The sequence below is a fragment of the Ostrinia nubilalis genome, chromosome 5 (genome assembly GCF_963855985.1).
Source record: "Ostrinia nubilalis chromosome 5, ilOstNubi1.1, whole genome shotgun sequence".
Taxonomy (NCBI): domain Eukaryota; kingdom Metazoa; phylum Arthropoda; class Insecta; order Lepidoptera; family Crambidae; genus Ostrinia; species Ostrinia nubilalis.
In genome coordinates, this window is record NC_087092.1 from 8,188,941 (window position 1) to 8,207,201 (window position 18,261).

The 18,261-nt window shown below is 37.5% G+C and overlaps 1 protein-coding gene across 1 annotated transcript in view; it reads right to left on the bottom strand.

The window, feature by feature from the left end:
* LOC135071795 (phosphatase and actin regulator 4) overlaps positions 1-18,261 on the bottom strand; it is a 58,051-nt gene that overhangs the window by 19,888 nt on the left and 19,902 nt on the right. Inside the window, exons 4-5 of the mRNA XM_063965622.1 lie at positions 17,328-17,426; positions 14,049-14,249 (exon numbers count right to left, since the gene is read on the bottom strand). Of these exons, the coding sequence (XP_063821692.1) occupies positions 14,049-14,249; positions 17,328-17,426 (300 nt within the window). The remainder of the gene's footprint in view (positions 1-14,048; positions 14,250-17,327; positions 17,427-18,261) is intronic.

The window sequence follows — 18,261 nt, forward strand, 5'->3', positions numbered from 1 at the left end:
GTATTATGCTTGTAATAGCTCTACATTATATTTAAGTACGGTGTCTGTACCAGTTCCATAAATGGCCACATAAAAAGAGGACTAAACTGCAAATGGCTAAGGTAGCTTTATGTTAAAATAGCCCCAACAAGTCAGTGACCTCTGACTTACGTCCTTGGACAAATAGAGAATATTCAATGAGAACTTGAGAGCCAATCTTGCTATATAAACTACATTCTCCGTATTGTTATCATGTTATGTTAACTACCCTCTCGGAGCTACATCCTATTATTATTCAAACCATTTGAATGAATATGAGAGTATTCGCTAGTAACACTAATATTTCAGAGAACATAATATCATGTCAAGTAATTAGCATAAAGAGGATATCATTTTCATGAACACAATTTAAAATAACTGTGTTATATGACGCTGACGTGCATCGTGTTTTTGTATTCATTCGTTAATTAATCATTAAGGCGGAGGAGTCAATGACATCTTTTTTGTGTCGTTATGTTTGTTACATGCGAGACAAGAAATGTGCAAACCAAGATTTGGCCAATGAGTCAAAGAATGGAACACCTAGAATTTAGATCAACTTGACTGGTAGAGTCACTCATAATACGAACATTATTCGTAATAAGTAGAGTGGAATTTGTGAGTTAAGAATATAATTAATCAATTAATGAAATTGTGTTGGTATTGCACAGCTGTGTATTCCAGATGTACGTATGTTTGTAAGCAGCTTAGTGCTGCCGGTAGAACTTCTACAAATACATTCAATCACGTTAAAATGTGTATCTTCAGTATTTACTTAGCTTCCACTTACTCTTGATATTTGTCTCAAAAGAAGCAAACAAAAATAACCTTTATCAAAGAAAAATAATCTCGTATTTCATTACCATTATTGGATTTTAAGAAAGTAAATTTCAAATCTAATATCAAAAGAACGAAACAACTTCAGAAAAAGGAACTGTACTTGAATTTTATGAATATTTCTTTCATTGTTGTTTGAGGATAGCCGTCGAGATTTTCATTGCTGAATATAACTCGAGTTGGTTAGCACTTTAACCGCCGGAATATTCATATTATCATAATATAATCACGGACTGAGTACGTGAACGGCTGTTAAAGGGTTAAACTGTTGCTGTATATTATAGTTTAACGTCATACTCCCACGCGATGTGGTGGTTATGCAGTCTGCGCTGCCATATGCAAGCGGTTTGACGTCAGTGACACAATAGCGGTCGGAGAACAAGTGCACCGAGAATGGCAAATGCTTTATTATTCATAATCTGCACGTGACCGCTGTGAACCAACACAGGTTCACAGCTAAATTATACCTTGTCGGTGTCGGTACAATTGCATTCGTGAGTAGCTGCGCTCGTTATATTGTAGCAATTTGAATAACATTATACTGACTCTATAGTACATGCTAACTTGCATACCTAGTCGATCAAAGCATTTACCTTCCAAACGGCTATTATAGCACAATTTCAAATAGAGCAATATTCTTCACACAAGGAAAGTTTCACAACATTTATGTAATTGGAAATACATTTGGTTTAGGGGATACGGCGCCCCGTTTATAAGATGGATGTTTCTTTTAGAGACATTTATCTAAAGCCTGAATGTTTTTTGGTTCTTCCGTTTGATATATTAACACTAGAAGGGATTCGTACGTCGTTCGTAAAATCGTGATTAATGTTAGGAATAAACTCTACTTATTTGTCGGTCGCCTAGCCTGGTGGTTCGCATACTGAATAACTAAGCCAAGTGCAGTTGTAGTAAAGTTTTTGTTTGAGCTAGATGTAGGTGAGGTTAAAATTAAATGGTCAGTTTTATGAAAATAATCCCCATTTTCACCATCAATTCCTAATTTTTAGGTGACTACTATGAAAACAAAATTATTGTTAAGTGTTACCATAGGGGTCACTTAAAAATTGGGGATTGATGGTAAAAAGGGCATACCTAGCTGCTACTTTAAAACAGCCTTACTTACATACGAGTATATCTAGGGCATGGATACCGGTATACCGGTATACCGAAATACCGGTATACCGGTCAAAATTTTCGGTATTTTGATACCGGTATTTAAGGGGAAAATACCGGTATTTCGGTTTTTCGAAAAAAGTGATCTAATTTTGCAATATCGGCAGTTTTTCAACTAATGGAAAGTCATTGGTAGGTTTTACACCATCTCTTTTTATTTTTATACTTATTTTTAATATTGATTCAGATGATAATGATCCGAATCATCATATCGATTCCAATAATCGATTGAGTCAAGTCAGTTCTGCTGATATCATTGAAGCGAGCACGAGCATCTTAATAAGCACGAAAATATACGTATTAATTAATGAACCTCTCTACGTCCAATGGCTCGTCACCACACGGCTCCCAAATCTTGAAAAGGGCCGTCTTAACCAGCGTATCCCTGTCAAGCCACACGAGTTGGATTTGCCTATCCTTGTTCCCAGCCGATCCTTAACTACGGTTGCTGAAACTCTTACCAGCACTCTCTTGAACGACTCTGTGTTATCTACTATGGCTGCACCTCTTCCTTGCACCCTACTGCACGACTGCGTTGCCTAGCCGTATACCTGGTCCAAGGTTCGACGCCACGAAATCAACTTTGTGCGCGTGAAAATAGTTTGAATACTATTTCCCGTGCTTGCAACATTTTTCTTTACTGCTTCGCCCCTATTAGATGTAGCGTGATCGTATAATATCCTATAGCCTTCCTCAATTTACGAGCTATCCCACACAAAAATAGTTATTTAAATCAAACTAGTAGTTCCTGAGATTAGTGCATTCAAACAAACAAACTCTTCAGCGTTTTAATATGAAACTGTTGTTGTTGATTATTGGAGTCGAACCTTGGACCAGGCATAAGAATAGACAACGCAGTCGTACAAGAGGGTGCAAGGAAGAGGGGCAGCCCCAGTAGATAACACGAAAGTCGTTCAAGAGAGAGCAAGGAAGAGGCGCAGCAACCGTAGTAAAGGAACGGCTGGGATGAATAAGGATAGGCGAATCCAACTCGCGAGGCTTGACAGGAATACGCTGGTTAAGGTGGCCCTTTTCAAGGCTTGGGAGCCAGCGGGTGACGAGCCATTGAACTTAGAGAGGGTCATTAATTATACGCTTATTTTTTACTTTGTCGAAGATAAGCACGAAAACGGTTTGTCTAAAATATATGAATTTCGTCTTATTCAATGCAGGATTAAATGCCCTTCACCTGCCATGAAGATCAATTTTCTATACTGCAAGTCCTTTATTTATACGGTATAACCATAAAACCGGAAAAATGCCCCTTTCGGGGGGCCCCACCACACCTCCGTCGAAGTCGAAAACTTAGGATAGTCTTAATGAGCAACAAATGAAGCTATTAAAACAAAACCTTTAGGAATTATTTCCGATTTGATTAATTTTCACGTCTTATTCTACTGGCCTATTAATAACTTTTCGCAAACGAGACTTACTAATCGTTCTTGGAAACATTTAAACAGTAAATAGCAGTATCTCAAGAAATACCGAAAAAATACCGAAATTTCGGTATACCGGTAATTGAAATTTCAATACCGGTATCAATACCGGTATAAAACTTATTCCGGTATTCCATGCCCTAAGTATATCGTCGTTCATTAAAACGAATAATTTCTGCATTTTACGATTTTTTTCATTGTTGTATTGTAGAATTCTAATTTCAAAGGTTTCATCGATCGAAATAAACTTAAGATTTTACTTTTACCCGTAAAGGTCACACTGAACCGCCTTTCAATATTTTCTTAGAAGTACCAATAATAACTAAACGCTGAATGGAATTCTCACAAGCCTATTATTACAACGCGGGCACTAAATTTAAATACGTAAGTACTTGAAAATACTCTGCAAAGTTACTGTACCTCTAGCATGAACAACTTTCTTCTTTTCTTATTTCGTCTTCGAATCGTTTGCGTATTCGCTAAAATTCGATACTCAATCTTCGAATTAAACGATAACGTGACAATTTTGATTCTCAAAATAAGTTTCGTGCAACCACATCTCATACTAAGTTCACTTTACGACACGTTCACAAGGGCGCTGCTGTAGTTTTCTTACTAAATCTTTTGATGGCGATTCGAGTACGAAAACGATTTGAACTCGAAAGTTTTTCGTTCTAGCCGTACTGAAGTCTAAGTTGATTCTAATGAATAGGTAAAATGCTGAGTAGGTTTATATTTTACGCGCTTGGAAATAAATTAATAATAATAATAATAAATAATAAATCTTTGGACAATTTCACACAGCGCCAGCTAGCCCCAAAGTAAGCAACTTAATGCTTGTGTTATGGGTGCTAGCTTAACGGATATACTACTTATACATATATTTTTTTTTAAATACATAAATATTATACATAGTCACACCCAGACCCGTCACAGAAATTAAAATTCATCATTTCAATTTCTGCCCGGCCGGGAATCGAACCCGGGACCTCTCGGCATAGTAGTCCGTTCTGAACCACTACACCAAACGGCCGACAAATTGTTCAAAGACAACCTAATAGTTTAAAAAATAGTTAAGAATACTTAAATAAACTCGTAAGAATACATAAATACTCGTAAATACATCAAAGTCCGCGACTGTTACGTTCAACACTTATTCCAATTACATTAAAATTGTCCCTTAAGGTAGGATCCAAACCCGCGACCGCGCCTAGAAATTTAATCCGATATGCAAACCACCAGGACACGCAACCATTTCACTTATGTTTGTATTGTATGTAGGTATTCAATAATGTAACAGCTGTTTCAAAATGAAAACCAAACCAAGCGGAGATGTCAACCGCATCTTGCAACATTGAACAACCAATGAGTGAAAAGGTACTAGTTACGTAAACCCAGATTAGCCAGTTAACACAGTAACCTTATAAATTATTCTCTTGGGTTCGGAACCCTGCCCTGAAAGGGTGGGGATCAATTTATAATGAATGTTTTGTAAAACACACATCATCATTAAAAGGAACAATAAAAAGCGGCTTCAACCCGAAATGAACATGACAAAAGCCACCTTAAAATCCACCACATAGAGCTTACAATATGTAACACAAGCTGAAAAGGCTTTCCGGCAGTCGCTGCTACCGGAGGTTTTCTATTATGCAAAGTACCATTATTCTCTCGAGAAAGGTTTTCACTTTCAGGGATTAAACATTAACCTATGATGACTGATTGCCTAGAGCTGAAATTTCAGTGAATCAGTTAAAATAAAATATCAGTTAGTTAGTTACGTAACATACAGAAAGAAGGACCTAGAAAAGTATATTACCTAGATTCAACTTCCGTAGCATTTAGATTTATGAGAGTTTACAGATAGATATTAACGATTTTTTTTAATTAGTGACTTATTTTACTGTCGAATAGATCACTTTTAGCCGCAGAAGGCTGGCCTGTAACCTAAACATGTCTGAAGGGATGTGACTACGGTTACGGCTGAGACATGAGTATTATACGAACCTCTCAAGCAGGCGTATCTCATGATGTAGCCCATCATAGAGATGCAAGCTGCGGGCGGCGGCGGAGGCGGTATCACCCAAAAAAATTCAAAAGCCGCAGAAGGCTGGCCTGGAACCTGACCATGTCTGAAGGAATGTAACTACGGTGACGAGCAGAGACTTGAGTGTAATACGTACCTCTCAAGCAGGCGCATCCCATGATGTAGCCCATCATAAAGACGCGAGGCGCGGGCGGCACCCAAAAAAATCAAAAGCCGCAGAAGGCTGACTCGTAACCTGACAATGTCTGAGAAGATGTGACTGTGACGAGCTTAGACTTGAGTGTAATACGCACCTCTCAAGCAGGCGCATCCCATGATGTAGCCCATCATAGAGACGCGAGGCGCGGGCGGCGGCGGGGGCGGCGGCACGCGCCGGCCGCGGTGCGGCGCTCGCGACACTGCGCCCGCTATTATCCGCCGCACTCAACGCTCTCGCGCCCGCGGCCGACCCACATCACGACGCACTTTCCTCGCAATATTGTCATATCTTCCAACTACCGATTTTTTCCCATTTAGGCAAAGATAAGGCCGCTAACGTTTACGATTTGTACTACACGTCTACTTATCTAATAGTCCAGTCAATGAATGCTTTAACGACGGTGTAGAGAGAAATCCGTGGAACATAATTTCTGACCTCGGGACTTTATTTAGACTAGTTAGGAGGTGAACATAGCAAAAGTCCCCGCCCTTAGCCCTTGAGCCGCCGGGGAGAGGGGGGTTTAAAGGTACTACTTTTCGGTTTTTCTCTTAATCCTCGGAAACTATGCGTCCTAGTGACATGACTACTATGAACCAAAAAAAGCTTATTCAATTTGCTACAGGTGAGACAGTCAAGTTTTTCTATATCTTTTATAGTTTTCACGGCATCTGCTCTAGAAGGTCTGTAATTTTGGAAATTTTATTTTTGTCTTACATGTTCCCATCAATAGAAAATCGACTAAATCAACATTAAGCAAATATTTTAGACATGCGGGAGCACGTTAAGCCTAGTTCCAGGGAGGGGACTGCACCGTGCGTATATTTAGACGACCCAATTGGAGCCACTTTTGACTCCTCATCACTGAAAAACTACTGTGCATTAACACTTCAAATTTGGCTCATGTGTTGAGACTTGCAAGATAAACATCAGCTTCAAATTTCATAAATATACCTCAAACGGTTATTTAGGTATTGACGTTCAAAAATCGACATTTAGAACACTAAAATCTATCTAAAAATGTAAAATGTTAAAATTTACTGGTTTTTATTTGTTCCTTTGTATTCACACATCTACCTATCTGTTTGCCAAATTTGAACCTTCAAGGTCATCTGGAAGTTGTTAGAATTTGGTCTATAGGTCAGATATGTAGATTTTTGGACGTCAATACCTAAAGAACCGTTTGAGGTATATTTATGAAATTTGAAGCTGATGTTTATCTTGCAAGTCTCAACACATGAGCCAAATTTGAAGTGTTAATGCACAGTAGTTTTTGAGTGATGTGGAGTCAAAAGTGGCTCCAATTGATTCATCTAAATATACGCACAGTGCAGTCCTCTCCCTGGAACTAGGCTTAACATGCTTCCGCATGTCTAAAATATTTGCTTAATGTTGATTTAGTCGATTTTCTCCTGATGGGAACATGTAAGGCAAAAATAAAATTTCCAAAATTACAGACCTTCTAGAGCAGATGCCGTGAAAACTATAAAATATATAGAAAAACTTGACTGTCTCACCTGTAGCAAATTGAATAAGCTTTTTTTGGTTCATAGTAGTCATGTCACTAGGACGCATAGTTTCCGAGAATTAAGCGAAAAACCGAAAAGTGGTACCATTAAACCCCCCTCACCCCGCCGGCTCAAGGGCTAAGGGCGGGGACTTTTGCTATGTTCACCTCCTAACTAGTCTAAATAAAGTCCCGAAGTTAAAAATTGTGTTCTACGGATTTCCATCTATAATGCTTTATTGACTGGACTATAAGCCAAGTCTTCCGTTTAGAATTTACACTATTATTGCGTTTTATTTGTACTCTCTTTAATCTAAAACTAAGAACGACGCAGCCAATATTGTCGATGACTGAAAAGGGTGCGGTAGGTTAGACCGACACATGAACATGCGATGTATTAAAGTAATTAAAAATGTATAGTTCCATCGGAACACATAACGAGTGGCACGGGACGTATTCGGTGCAGCGGCCGCGATCGCGTGCTGGCGACCGGTGACGATCGATACCGGCCGCAAACTTCGCGCCTCGCAACTTGTCGCCGGCCATAACTAAGACATAACCCTTTCACAATAAATGTATAACCCAAACATCGTTAACTTTATGAATCACAATCCAAAAACACATCCACAAGAAATACAATAACATCTCAAAAGAAACTAAAGCAAAAGACGAAACGCGAAAACCAAGTGTAACATTGTGTAAATAATATGAATAAGCTTGTCATATTACACAATTAGGTCGATTTTGAAAAATAAAATAAATCAACCAAAATGGGAATAACCAAGCAAACATAAAACATTTCTAAAACGTTTAATTAATTGGTCCTTCGTGCCGGATCAATAAAAAAATACAAAACAATACTGAAATATCATATTACAAGAAGTGCCCGTTTGCGCTGCATCAGGTTCACTGTATGCGTCAGCATTTGCCGTCGACTTCCCGTGCGTGAAGGTGAGTGCTCGATGGGAGATCAAGTGAAGTGTCCAGTCGGTGATTTGACAGGTGGGATATCTACGTGGGCGGGTTATCGAGTGAGGTTAGGGCAGGCGGGCGCGAGGGTTGGTTTGCGGCAGGTCGCGGGCCGGCGCGGCGGTGGCGCGGGTGGGCGCGGGCGCGGGCGGGCCGACACTGAGGCGCGCGCCGCGAGCCTCGCCCCGCGCGTCCCACCCCGCCGCAACCCCTAGGCACCAGGATTACCTAGACTTTCACGACACCCCCTCTCCACTAGGCTCAAAGCGAAACCTCTTGACACCCATCCAGACTTCAGTTGGAAACGTAACTCTAATACACGTAATCCGACGGCGACCCGAGAATCTGATACTGTAATCTAATTAATTAATATCTTTTATAGCCCGACCCGTCTAACCGGCACGGGGAAGGTAAGCTAAACCCAAGTGCAGTGAAGACTAAATGACGTGGGTGTTGATGATCTTTTATAATAATTAATTTTTCAAATTTCGGTAAAGTTATCCTGTTAAGTTTGGCACATTGACAGTTTGGGAAATATGTCAAAATGACAAGTTTATTCTTTAGTTAAAAGTTATCCGACGATGGTAAAATCAGCCCTAAAAGTAGCCATTATTCATGTTATGAATATTAATAGGTTACTAAACAAACACAGTTTTTCGTAAAGCAAATATATTTAAAGCGGGCGCCTGAAATCAATCAAGTGGTTAGGAAGTAATTTTCGTTTACATAAACACACAGCGAACATGAGTTTGTTTGACTGTACTAATAAATTACGTTCTGCACGCAAACGTTATTATATTAATGAAGAAAAATACCTTAACCGAGAAGACAAATTGAATTATTATACGAGATACAGTTTTCTGAAAAGCATTTCTAGGCTCAAAAGTTATTTTATTATCACTATTCTTCCGCCGACAATTGGTACAAACTTTCCCCAAGATATTGTTTCGTAGAATCGGCTAATTTATTATCTAAATTTTGATTACGTCATGTCATAATCGTAATAAGTAAAGTTGACATGTTGTCGTAGTATGTATATTGCATGATAAGGATTAAAATATTTTGGACTAAATTACTAGCGGCCAAATATAATTGAGTAAAGCCAAATAGTACCAAATGCAAGTTGGGGTTTTAGATGCCTATGAGTAATTGTGCTTTATTGTTTTGGGATTTCTCCGTGCGAAATATTGCTGTTTGATAAGTTTATAATAGGTACCTATCATAGAACTAGCCCATATCAATTAGATGCAAAAGTAAGCCAAGGTGTCTGAAGTAAGATTTTTAACTTTAAATTAAATTCTAGAAGAATACTAATGTAGAGTCTACGGTTCCACTGTCTGATCGACCTGTAAAAACGCGATTACGGTTTACAGTATGAAAATTATATAACTAATCGAATTTAAGACTTCATCGCTGGCCAGTTCAAGCACCAGCCTAAATGAGTGGTGAATAACTGTCTTATAGCATATCACACCAACTTCCGACGGTTGCAATCGAGTATTGTTCAAGAAGCTTAGGCAGGATTAAATAAATGGTTAATATCAATTGAACGTTTCGCGAGGCTTGTTAGTTGTCTAGACTCCAGCTCGTATGATTGCATAGCAAACGATTGGCAAGCCGGGTCATCGCCCCCGTCCTGCCAGGATGCGGTAATTCCTGGCACGCGCCACTCCTTCAAACACCGACGTTATGCGATTAACAACAGTTGCTTTTTAATCACCACCACTCGCCAACTATTTAAAAATTCACATGAAACTCATTAGCCGACATAATTATTAGACTTTTCAAAGCTAATTATAATTTTCGGTTAGTAATTAATACCGTTATTGAAACCGCAAATATGTATAACAAGATCAATTGTTATAATATTATACAGTGACATTAAAAAGTGTTGATAAAGGAAAACCACATGTTTATATTAGCCATAAATGTGATAAAATTATTGCATTAAAACGGTTTCAAATACACGTAACAGATAAGACGATGATAATAAACTCATATCTATGTAATTATGTATTAATAAATTAAACGTATTGTCTACATGGCGCGGCCAATCTAAGTATACCAAAGAACTTATAATTTAACATCAGTTATGTTACAATTGTTAACAACTGGTTGTAAACCCATTCGTTTATAGAAATTGATAATATTCTTTCTAGCAAAGTTAGCGCGATATCTAACACCCAATGCGGTACATAAAAACATAGTAAACCTGATAAAATGAAGAATGAATATTGTAAGAAGCGGTTTTTTGTTTACTAAACCACGGACTAAACATTACTGTTTAAATTTTTCAACAGTAAGTTCGTTTCGGTAATTAATAGTTACTGAAAACGCTGAATCACGAAACAATTTTTTCACTCCAATGTGCGTTGACTACACGGCCATTTGGGTATAATAGTCCTCAGGTCGTTTGTCATTGCATTGTGAAGCATAATGCACTATCGGTTAACTAGTAAAACTATGATAAATCGGTCGGCTCTTAAAATATAATGCATACGGACAGTATCTTTAACTACAGAAAAACTAAATGAATATTTGAAACCAAACCAATGTTTGAGAAGCTTAAAAAGACTAGAAGAAAGATTTTAAGTGAAGCTGCATACTTATTTAGGTTTTACCACAGAATACATAATAGTAGCAACAGAAATTGCACTCCTTTGTGTAGGATCAGATGCCGACATTTTAACGGTAATAATAATAATGCAAAATATCCAACGCACATGGTGCATTCGAAATCGCACCTTACTACTACGCTCACAAGACCGCAATTTTTTTGTGTTCAGAATTGATTTACCTCACAGCTCAAGCGTCAGGGTTGTATAAGCAAAGTAAAATAAATAAAAACTTAATTTTAAGAAGCAATTATTGTATTTACGATTGGTAAACTTTAATCTAGTGGTGTTTGTATAATCGTACCATCTCTAAAGTACCTATTAATAAACTTCAGTGTTGCGATAATTCGAAATTGGACAAACAGTTTTAAAAGGTGTAGTGTCGGAAAATAGACACGGTGAAGTAAAGTTAATGTTTTTATTAGCTAAAATAATTTTTTGCTACAGTTTTTTGTCATAAGTATTTCAAAATTATTTAAAAAGTGTTGTTTTTTTTAATAATTTAAATCACTACAGTTAATTATTATTCCTAAATATTACGATTTTCCATTAAAGAAGAATAACAGTGCTGTTGGAACAATAAACCTTGATTGCGACGATGATCGACCGAGCGTGTATAGAAATACGCGTGTGTTCACAGGCGCGTGGCGGCCCTGACTGATTTGCAACTTGAAGTTGTCGCCCGCTGTAGGTAATTATCTCGGCCGGCATAGGCGAGTGACGGAGGCCTGGTTTTACTTAAAAAAGCCGGTGCACACGTATTCACAAATATTCCGCTGGGAATGGAGAGAACTTTAACTTCTCTTTTTTGGGAGTATTTACTAGGTTTAGAAAAAAGCCCATTCGATTTGCAAATGTAGAACAGAGAGTACCTACTACTTAGCTACGATGAATGTGCTTTAAAGGGAAACTGCATGGTGAGTTTCATTAATGTTTGTATACTTTGTGAATAAAAGCGCTCTACTCTTGCTACGTTTCCGCTGAGAAGTAAACTCGTAACATTTACATTTACAGTTTTTGTGCGTAGCAGTAATCTACAGTGCTGCCACCAAAGCCACCATTGTCTTTTCAATTATTTTATTGATAAGTGTATCCCACCAAAAACATTCTGTAAAAAACTAGCCAAGTCTCGATGGAGCTGCTTGTTTATCTCTAAAAAGTAATGAAATCTAGACAAAGTCGTGCCAAGTCTATGGTTCCTTACTGCGATTTCTTTATTATTATAGTTAATGTTGTGTGACTTGGCCGTTGAAGTGTACAAAACCAGGTGCTCTATGACACCATTGCACCAATCTGTCGCCAGAACCGCTATCCATTGATGATGGAAAATTGCCACTTGGAAAACGTTGATTTAATAACCAGACAATTGTAGGCTTAATAAAGCTGCGTATTTCAATAATACTTATGTATGATTATCTTAATAAAGATTGTTCAACGGCCAAGTCACACAACATTAACTATAATAATAAAGAAATCGCAGTAAGGAACCATAGACTTGGCACGACTTTGTCTAGATTTCATTACTTTTTAGAGATAAACAAGCAGCTCCATCGAGACTTGGCTAGTTTTTTACAGAATGTTTTTGGTGGGATTTCACTTCTTTTTGTAGAATGTGGCATAATTATTTAACGTTGTCGTCTTTAAATATTATCGACATTTTTTTACGATATTAAACAGTTAAACACAAATAAACTCAACGACCTTTAAAATGGACAACGAATCAGAATGGTTTTAATAACATAACCTTAGCCTGAGCGAACCTTACGATATAATAAACGAAATCAACGAAATGTAAATATAATAAATTACACAACATTCAACTTAATCGACGGGGGGGTCTAGAAAGGAAAAAAAATCTGGACACCGCGGTGCAGAAAATCGACGCTCAAAGTGCTAACGCCATCTAGCTGTGAGCGGTACAGGCGAACACCACGATGCCGGTGTGGCGCTAGTAGTATTGATTATGAATGTGGTGTTACTCCAGATCTTCGATTTTCCTAGTTTTTATAGTTTTCCCTTAATGTGGCCATTAAACCCTAACTCTGTACCAAATTTCAGCTCTCTGAGTTTATGGGAAGTACTAGTTCTATTTTGATGATCATCAGTGAGTGAGTGTCATAAATGCGAAACTTTGCTTTCGCTTAACTTCGGAAATAAAAGACCTACAGACTTGAAATTTTGGATTTTAAGTATGTGATTATAGCTTACTAGATAACGAAAATTTCAGCGTTCTGGTCTTATCCAGAGGTTCTCAAATAGGGGCCTGAAAATGCGGCGAAATGGTTCCAGTAAAGGATGGTACGGCAGTGTTTGCTTCGCGCTCGACTTGGCGGGGGCACTGCCGTGCCCCCAGATAGTTTTCCAATACTTTATTTATGTCTAAAGACTAAAGGTTACGTGATTCAAAAACAAAACCCGGGTGAGATTATGATCAAGAGCTAGCCTATTCAATATAGCAAAACAGAGCAAAAAGCGCCGGTAAAGATTAAAAGATAAGGAGACATACATATTAGAACCCAATAAGGTTAAAATTTGTTTAAAAAACTATAGTGTCAGCACCATTCCATTGCCGGGTCTACACCGAACGAACCGAAGTCTAACTTTTACGGTGGCTTTTTCTGTATATTCAATAGACTGTAATTCTACTAACGTTATACCATTAAATCTAATTTTTATGTATAATATTTGGACAATAATTAGAAGTATTTCCCCAACAGCCAGACAGTTTTGACAGTTCCAACTCCTTGCCAGACAGTTTTTTACAGGGTAGCTCCCAAAGCCACCATGACCCAAACTTCATAATTCACCAACATTATATCCTACATTGGGAGCATACGCTGACAAACTTTCAGCTTTTATAAAATGACGTAGATCTGGCGTTCACTAGCCCTTAGTCTATAAGGCCGAGTTGCACCATATTACTTTAACTTTGATAAACGTCAAAAAGCTGTCAAACTCCATACAAAAAAGCACCGGATAATGTTATTTACGGTTAAAAGCGAGCCACAGTCTGGGGCGGAGCTGCGAAAGAATGTCTAGGCCGTTTAGGCATTTGCCACACTTGACGGAAATGCCGTCGCGGATCTTCCGCAAAGCAAATTGCTGCATACAAAATTAGAGCTACCGATCTTCCGCGTAGTGTGCCCGCTATTTGTAATTTATATGCAATTATATGTATTGGCATTCCGTCGCGAAAGACAGCGATCATTTCCGTCAAGTGTGGCGCTGGCCTAAGTGAAGCACATACCTATGACATTATTGTTCTGGTGCTGCTGCTGCGCCGCGGCGGCGACGGCGGCGGCGAGCACCGCGTTCTGGTGCGCGAGCTGCGACGCCAGCTGCGCCTGCAGCGCCGCGTGCATGCTGGCGAGCCCGCGGTCCGGCCCGCCGCCCGCTCCCCCGCCCGGCTCGCTGCGCTCGTCGCTGTACGGCGGCGATGATTCCTCATCTATGACAACAAAACACCATCAATACAATGCAAGATATTCTTTGTTTCTCCCTTATAAATATCCTACTGTCCTACTTAATAATGATTACAAATGCGAAAGTTTGGATGTCTGGATGTTTGTTACTCTTCCACGCAAAAACTACTGAACGGATTTTGATGAAACTTTACAGCATTATTATTTATAGCCCAGAGTAACATATAGGCTATAATTTATGACGATATGTGACAAACTAAATTTCACGCGGGTGAAGCCGCGGGCAAAAGCTAGTATATCATACAAATAAAAAAAATGTTTCGTTGATACACGAAGTGATCGTAAGGAATCTAATAAATAAGTCAAGGTCTATCTAACTAAGCCAACAACAACGACTCGCTGCACTCGTCGCTGTACGACAGCGATGATTCCTCATCTATGCCATGAAAATATCATTAGACACTTGGAAACTATGCGAGATACACACACATAATGAAATTTCAATTAGTACCTTAACCATGAAAAAAAATCTGTTATTATTTTCTCCTGTAAAATTTGCACAAATGGACATAAGCAGCTAGAAAATTAAGCTAACGAAATAGTATTCGGTAAAATTCCAGGCCAGGAGAAACCAAATCAAAAAAATCAATCAGTCACATGGAAACAATACAAGATGGCGGTCAGCGTTCCAATCTATAACGATAACGACCCTTTGGGATTTACTAACTAAACAATTAGGATTCTAACTAAGCCGCCGCTCCCGCTCAGCTCGCTGCGCTCGTCGCTGTACGACAGCGATGATTCCTCACTGAATAACAAGACACCATCAACATTATGTTAGACGACGGTAATATACATGTATATCGACTCCATACACGGACAGCTTGAAGCAGCTAATATCGACAGCTTCAAGCTGCGACTGCATAGAAATCTACAGTATTCTACGTGCAAACCTACACGGAAATCAGGAGGTAAGGTAATCCACTCGTTTACATACATTTCTAGTACACCGAGCTGAAATACATGATGGATGAACTCAATGAGATAGACTTCCTTATCTGCATCAATATCAATCCATTATCCACGCCATAACTAGCTTATTCATTAGTATACTACTTCATTAATTCATTCACGTATCGATATGAAGCCGGTTTACGGCCCACCCGGAACCCGGATTACTCCGGACATCGTTGCCGTACGTTGGCGATGACTCCCAATAATCAATATCCGATTTATTCAAATCAGGAATCAATGCCAAACTCGCGGATATGCCTTTTGAAGTATAATTAAATTAACCAACTGACAGAATCATTATACATAAGCGTAACATCGAAGCCTGCGTAAGCCAATCGCTCACTTTATCAATATATCAATCGATTGTCAAGTGTCATCAGTAATTATATGTAATTTAACGATTTAAAAGCGTAATGGGTTGTGGCAAAACAATACTGAACCGAATTTTTTCATTATTAAAACCAAGTTAATATCAACCAAAGTTTCCAGCTCAATGATGGATGTTGCTCTATCTGAAACACGCACTCATTTATATGGCTTTTGGGAAAATGTATCTCCAGACTGCGCAAAATTGAGAATGATAAAACGACAAGATAGCGTAAATTAAAAATTTAAATTTTATTTAAATATTTTATGATAATTTCTTAAATTCAATCACGTCATATTTTTCTTGATAAGATAATACTTAAATCATTAACAAGGACGATTAATTCAACAGTTGATTTATATCTTGAAAAATGATTAATTAATATATTTAGAATTAACAAGTATAGAGTAGATAACCTACATCTTACTGTATTCGTATTATTAATATGGCGGTGAATTCGTAAAAAGAAATTACAAATTTAAAGTGAAACACAAGAAAAAGATAGTCATACTATCACATTTCTTCTATTGAAGAAAAACCATATGCATGTCTGGGGGTCATAAATATAAACGAAAACGCACTATAACATACTAAAATAGTAATGCCAGCAATTATCAAAGTAATTGGTGTGTAACACCAATATCGTCACGAATTCACACATTTTCGATTTTTATCTGATTTCTCTAAACTGTTAGTTTTCACTTTTGGATTTTTACACTTAGCAAAACACTACAAAAACTATATATCGAAGTCATAAAAATGGGTCGATATTGCAGATATAAATAAATAATAATAAATAAATCAGTCTACTATTACAATATTCATATTTTTACTTTCTCTATTCCAATTACATTTACCAAATATGATATAGAATCTAAATAAGCTACTGTATCAGACTCAGGACGTCGTATGTTTTAACTCGATTTAAAGAACAGGCAACGTAAATTGCAAAAGATTGAGTTTGATTTGATTACGTAGAGTACCTAAATCAGCCAGTCGTTTAATTTAAATGAAATACTTGGTAACGTATAAACTTGTATACACGGTATAGAAACTAATAGATAAATGTGTTCTAAAATGTTGGGTCACCCATAGAACGAGCGACATTATTTTTGTTACCCAAGTTAAATTCCTCGCAACCAAAATCGAACAGAAAAGCAGCTGTCTCTTCTAAGCGTTAAGAATGTAGCATTACATAAGCAATCTAAGTTATAGAACTTAGCTTTCAAAAATATTATTAAATGTCACACATAGCCGCAGATCTACACAACTTCAGCAGGTTATTACAAAAATTTGCGCAACACAAGTCAATCCATCTGGACGCAAATTCAACATTTACAGCGATACATTTTGTGTTGATTATGCTTTGTGTACATAATGGTAATAGCGTAAACGCATCATGGACTGCACAAGAAAATTATCTAACTTTCTCGTTTATGCGTAGCTACAGATTTGTAGCATTACTCTGGCCAACACGAATTCTATCTTGTAATTTCAATCCAATTTCGATTGCGGATACTTATTAAATTGGTAAAAAATAAATTCATTTTATTAGATAGTTCCTTTTGTTAGAAACATTCATATATCTTCGGTTGTAAAAAAAATATCGTAACGAATTAAATTACAAACTCAATAAACTCGATTAATGAAAATGTTGTTAAACGGTATTGTCATTTAAAATTTATGTAGGTATAATATTAAATAAGTATTTCAGAACATTTACCTGCTTCAGCCACGGGCGTCACTGGACTTTCCGGTAAGAGGATGCCTTTCTGCACTAACTCATCTCTATTCGCACGGACGGATATTTTCCTTTCTAATGCTGCAAATAGAAAAGGATATATTTTATTACATTAATACGTCTGTATCAAACGCAATAAAAATTTCGGTAATAAATTAAATTAATTGCGTTGATGGACATGTTTGCAAAAATCAAGACATTTATTTCATAATCAACGTCAGGAAGCATTAGGTGCAACTACAGTCGCAAATAGATAATTTATCAAATTTTATCTATATACAGGGTGTCCCGTAATGTAACGTCAAGCCGGAACTGGGTGTTGAGGCAAGTTATGCTGGTTATCAGAAAAATATAAAAAAAAATCCATGTGGCATATTTTCAAAATAATGGGCATTTAAAAAACATCAAAAATTTTTACTCCAGGTGACGGTCTTTTTACTCGTGTTGCCACAAATCTTCACTTTTTCCAAATTTTTTTTTTGTTATGTAACCCTGAATAATGCTTCTCTAAATTGTTATCAAAATTACAAAACCAGCTGCTCCAACTTGGATGAAAAAAATACATTATTCCCAAAAAAATTTTCAAAATAAAAATTTTGCCTAGTTTAAACTGACTGTACTGAAAAAAAATTGTACTACGCGAGTGTGGCAAGTGACGTCATAATTTGGCGCATTTAGTAAGGATTCCAAAATGGTATAACACTTGGTAAATTCTTGCTGTAATTGTCGACAATTTTTGGTTTTTTGGTAATAATCCCGTTTTTAACTTTATCTACCTTGGTTAAAAATTATTATTCTAATGTGCCCAAAATTCAAGTTTCTGGCTTAAATGAGGTGTAGAAGCCATTTTAAAAGGTATGAGCGGGACGGAGAGGGCCATCTTACCAAGCAGGGATGTTATGGATATCCGTAACCG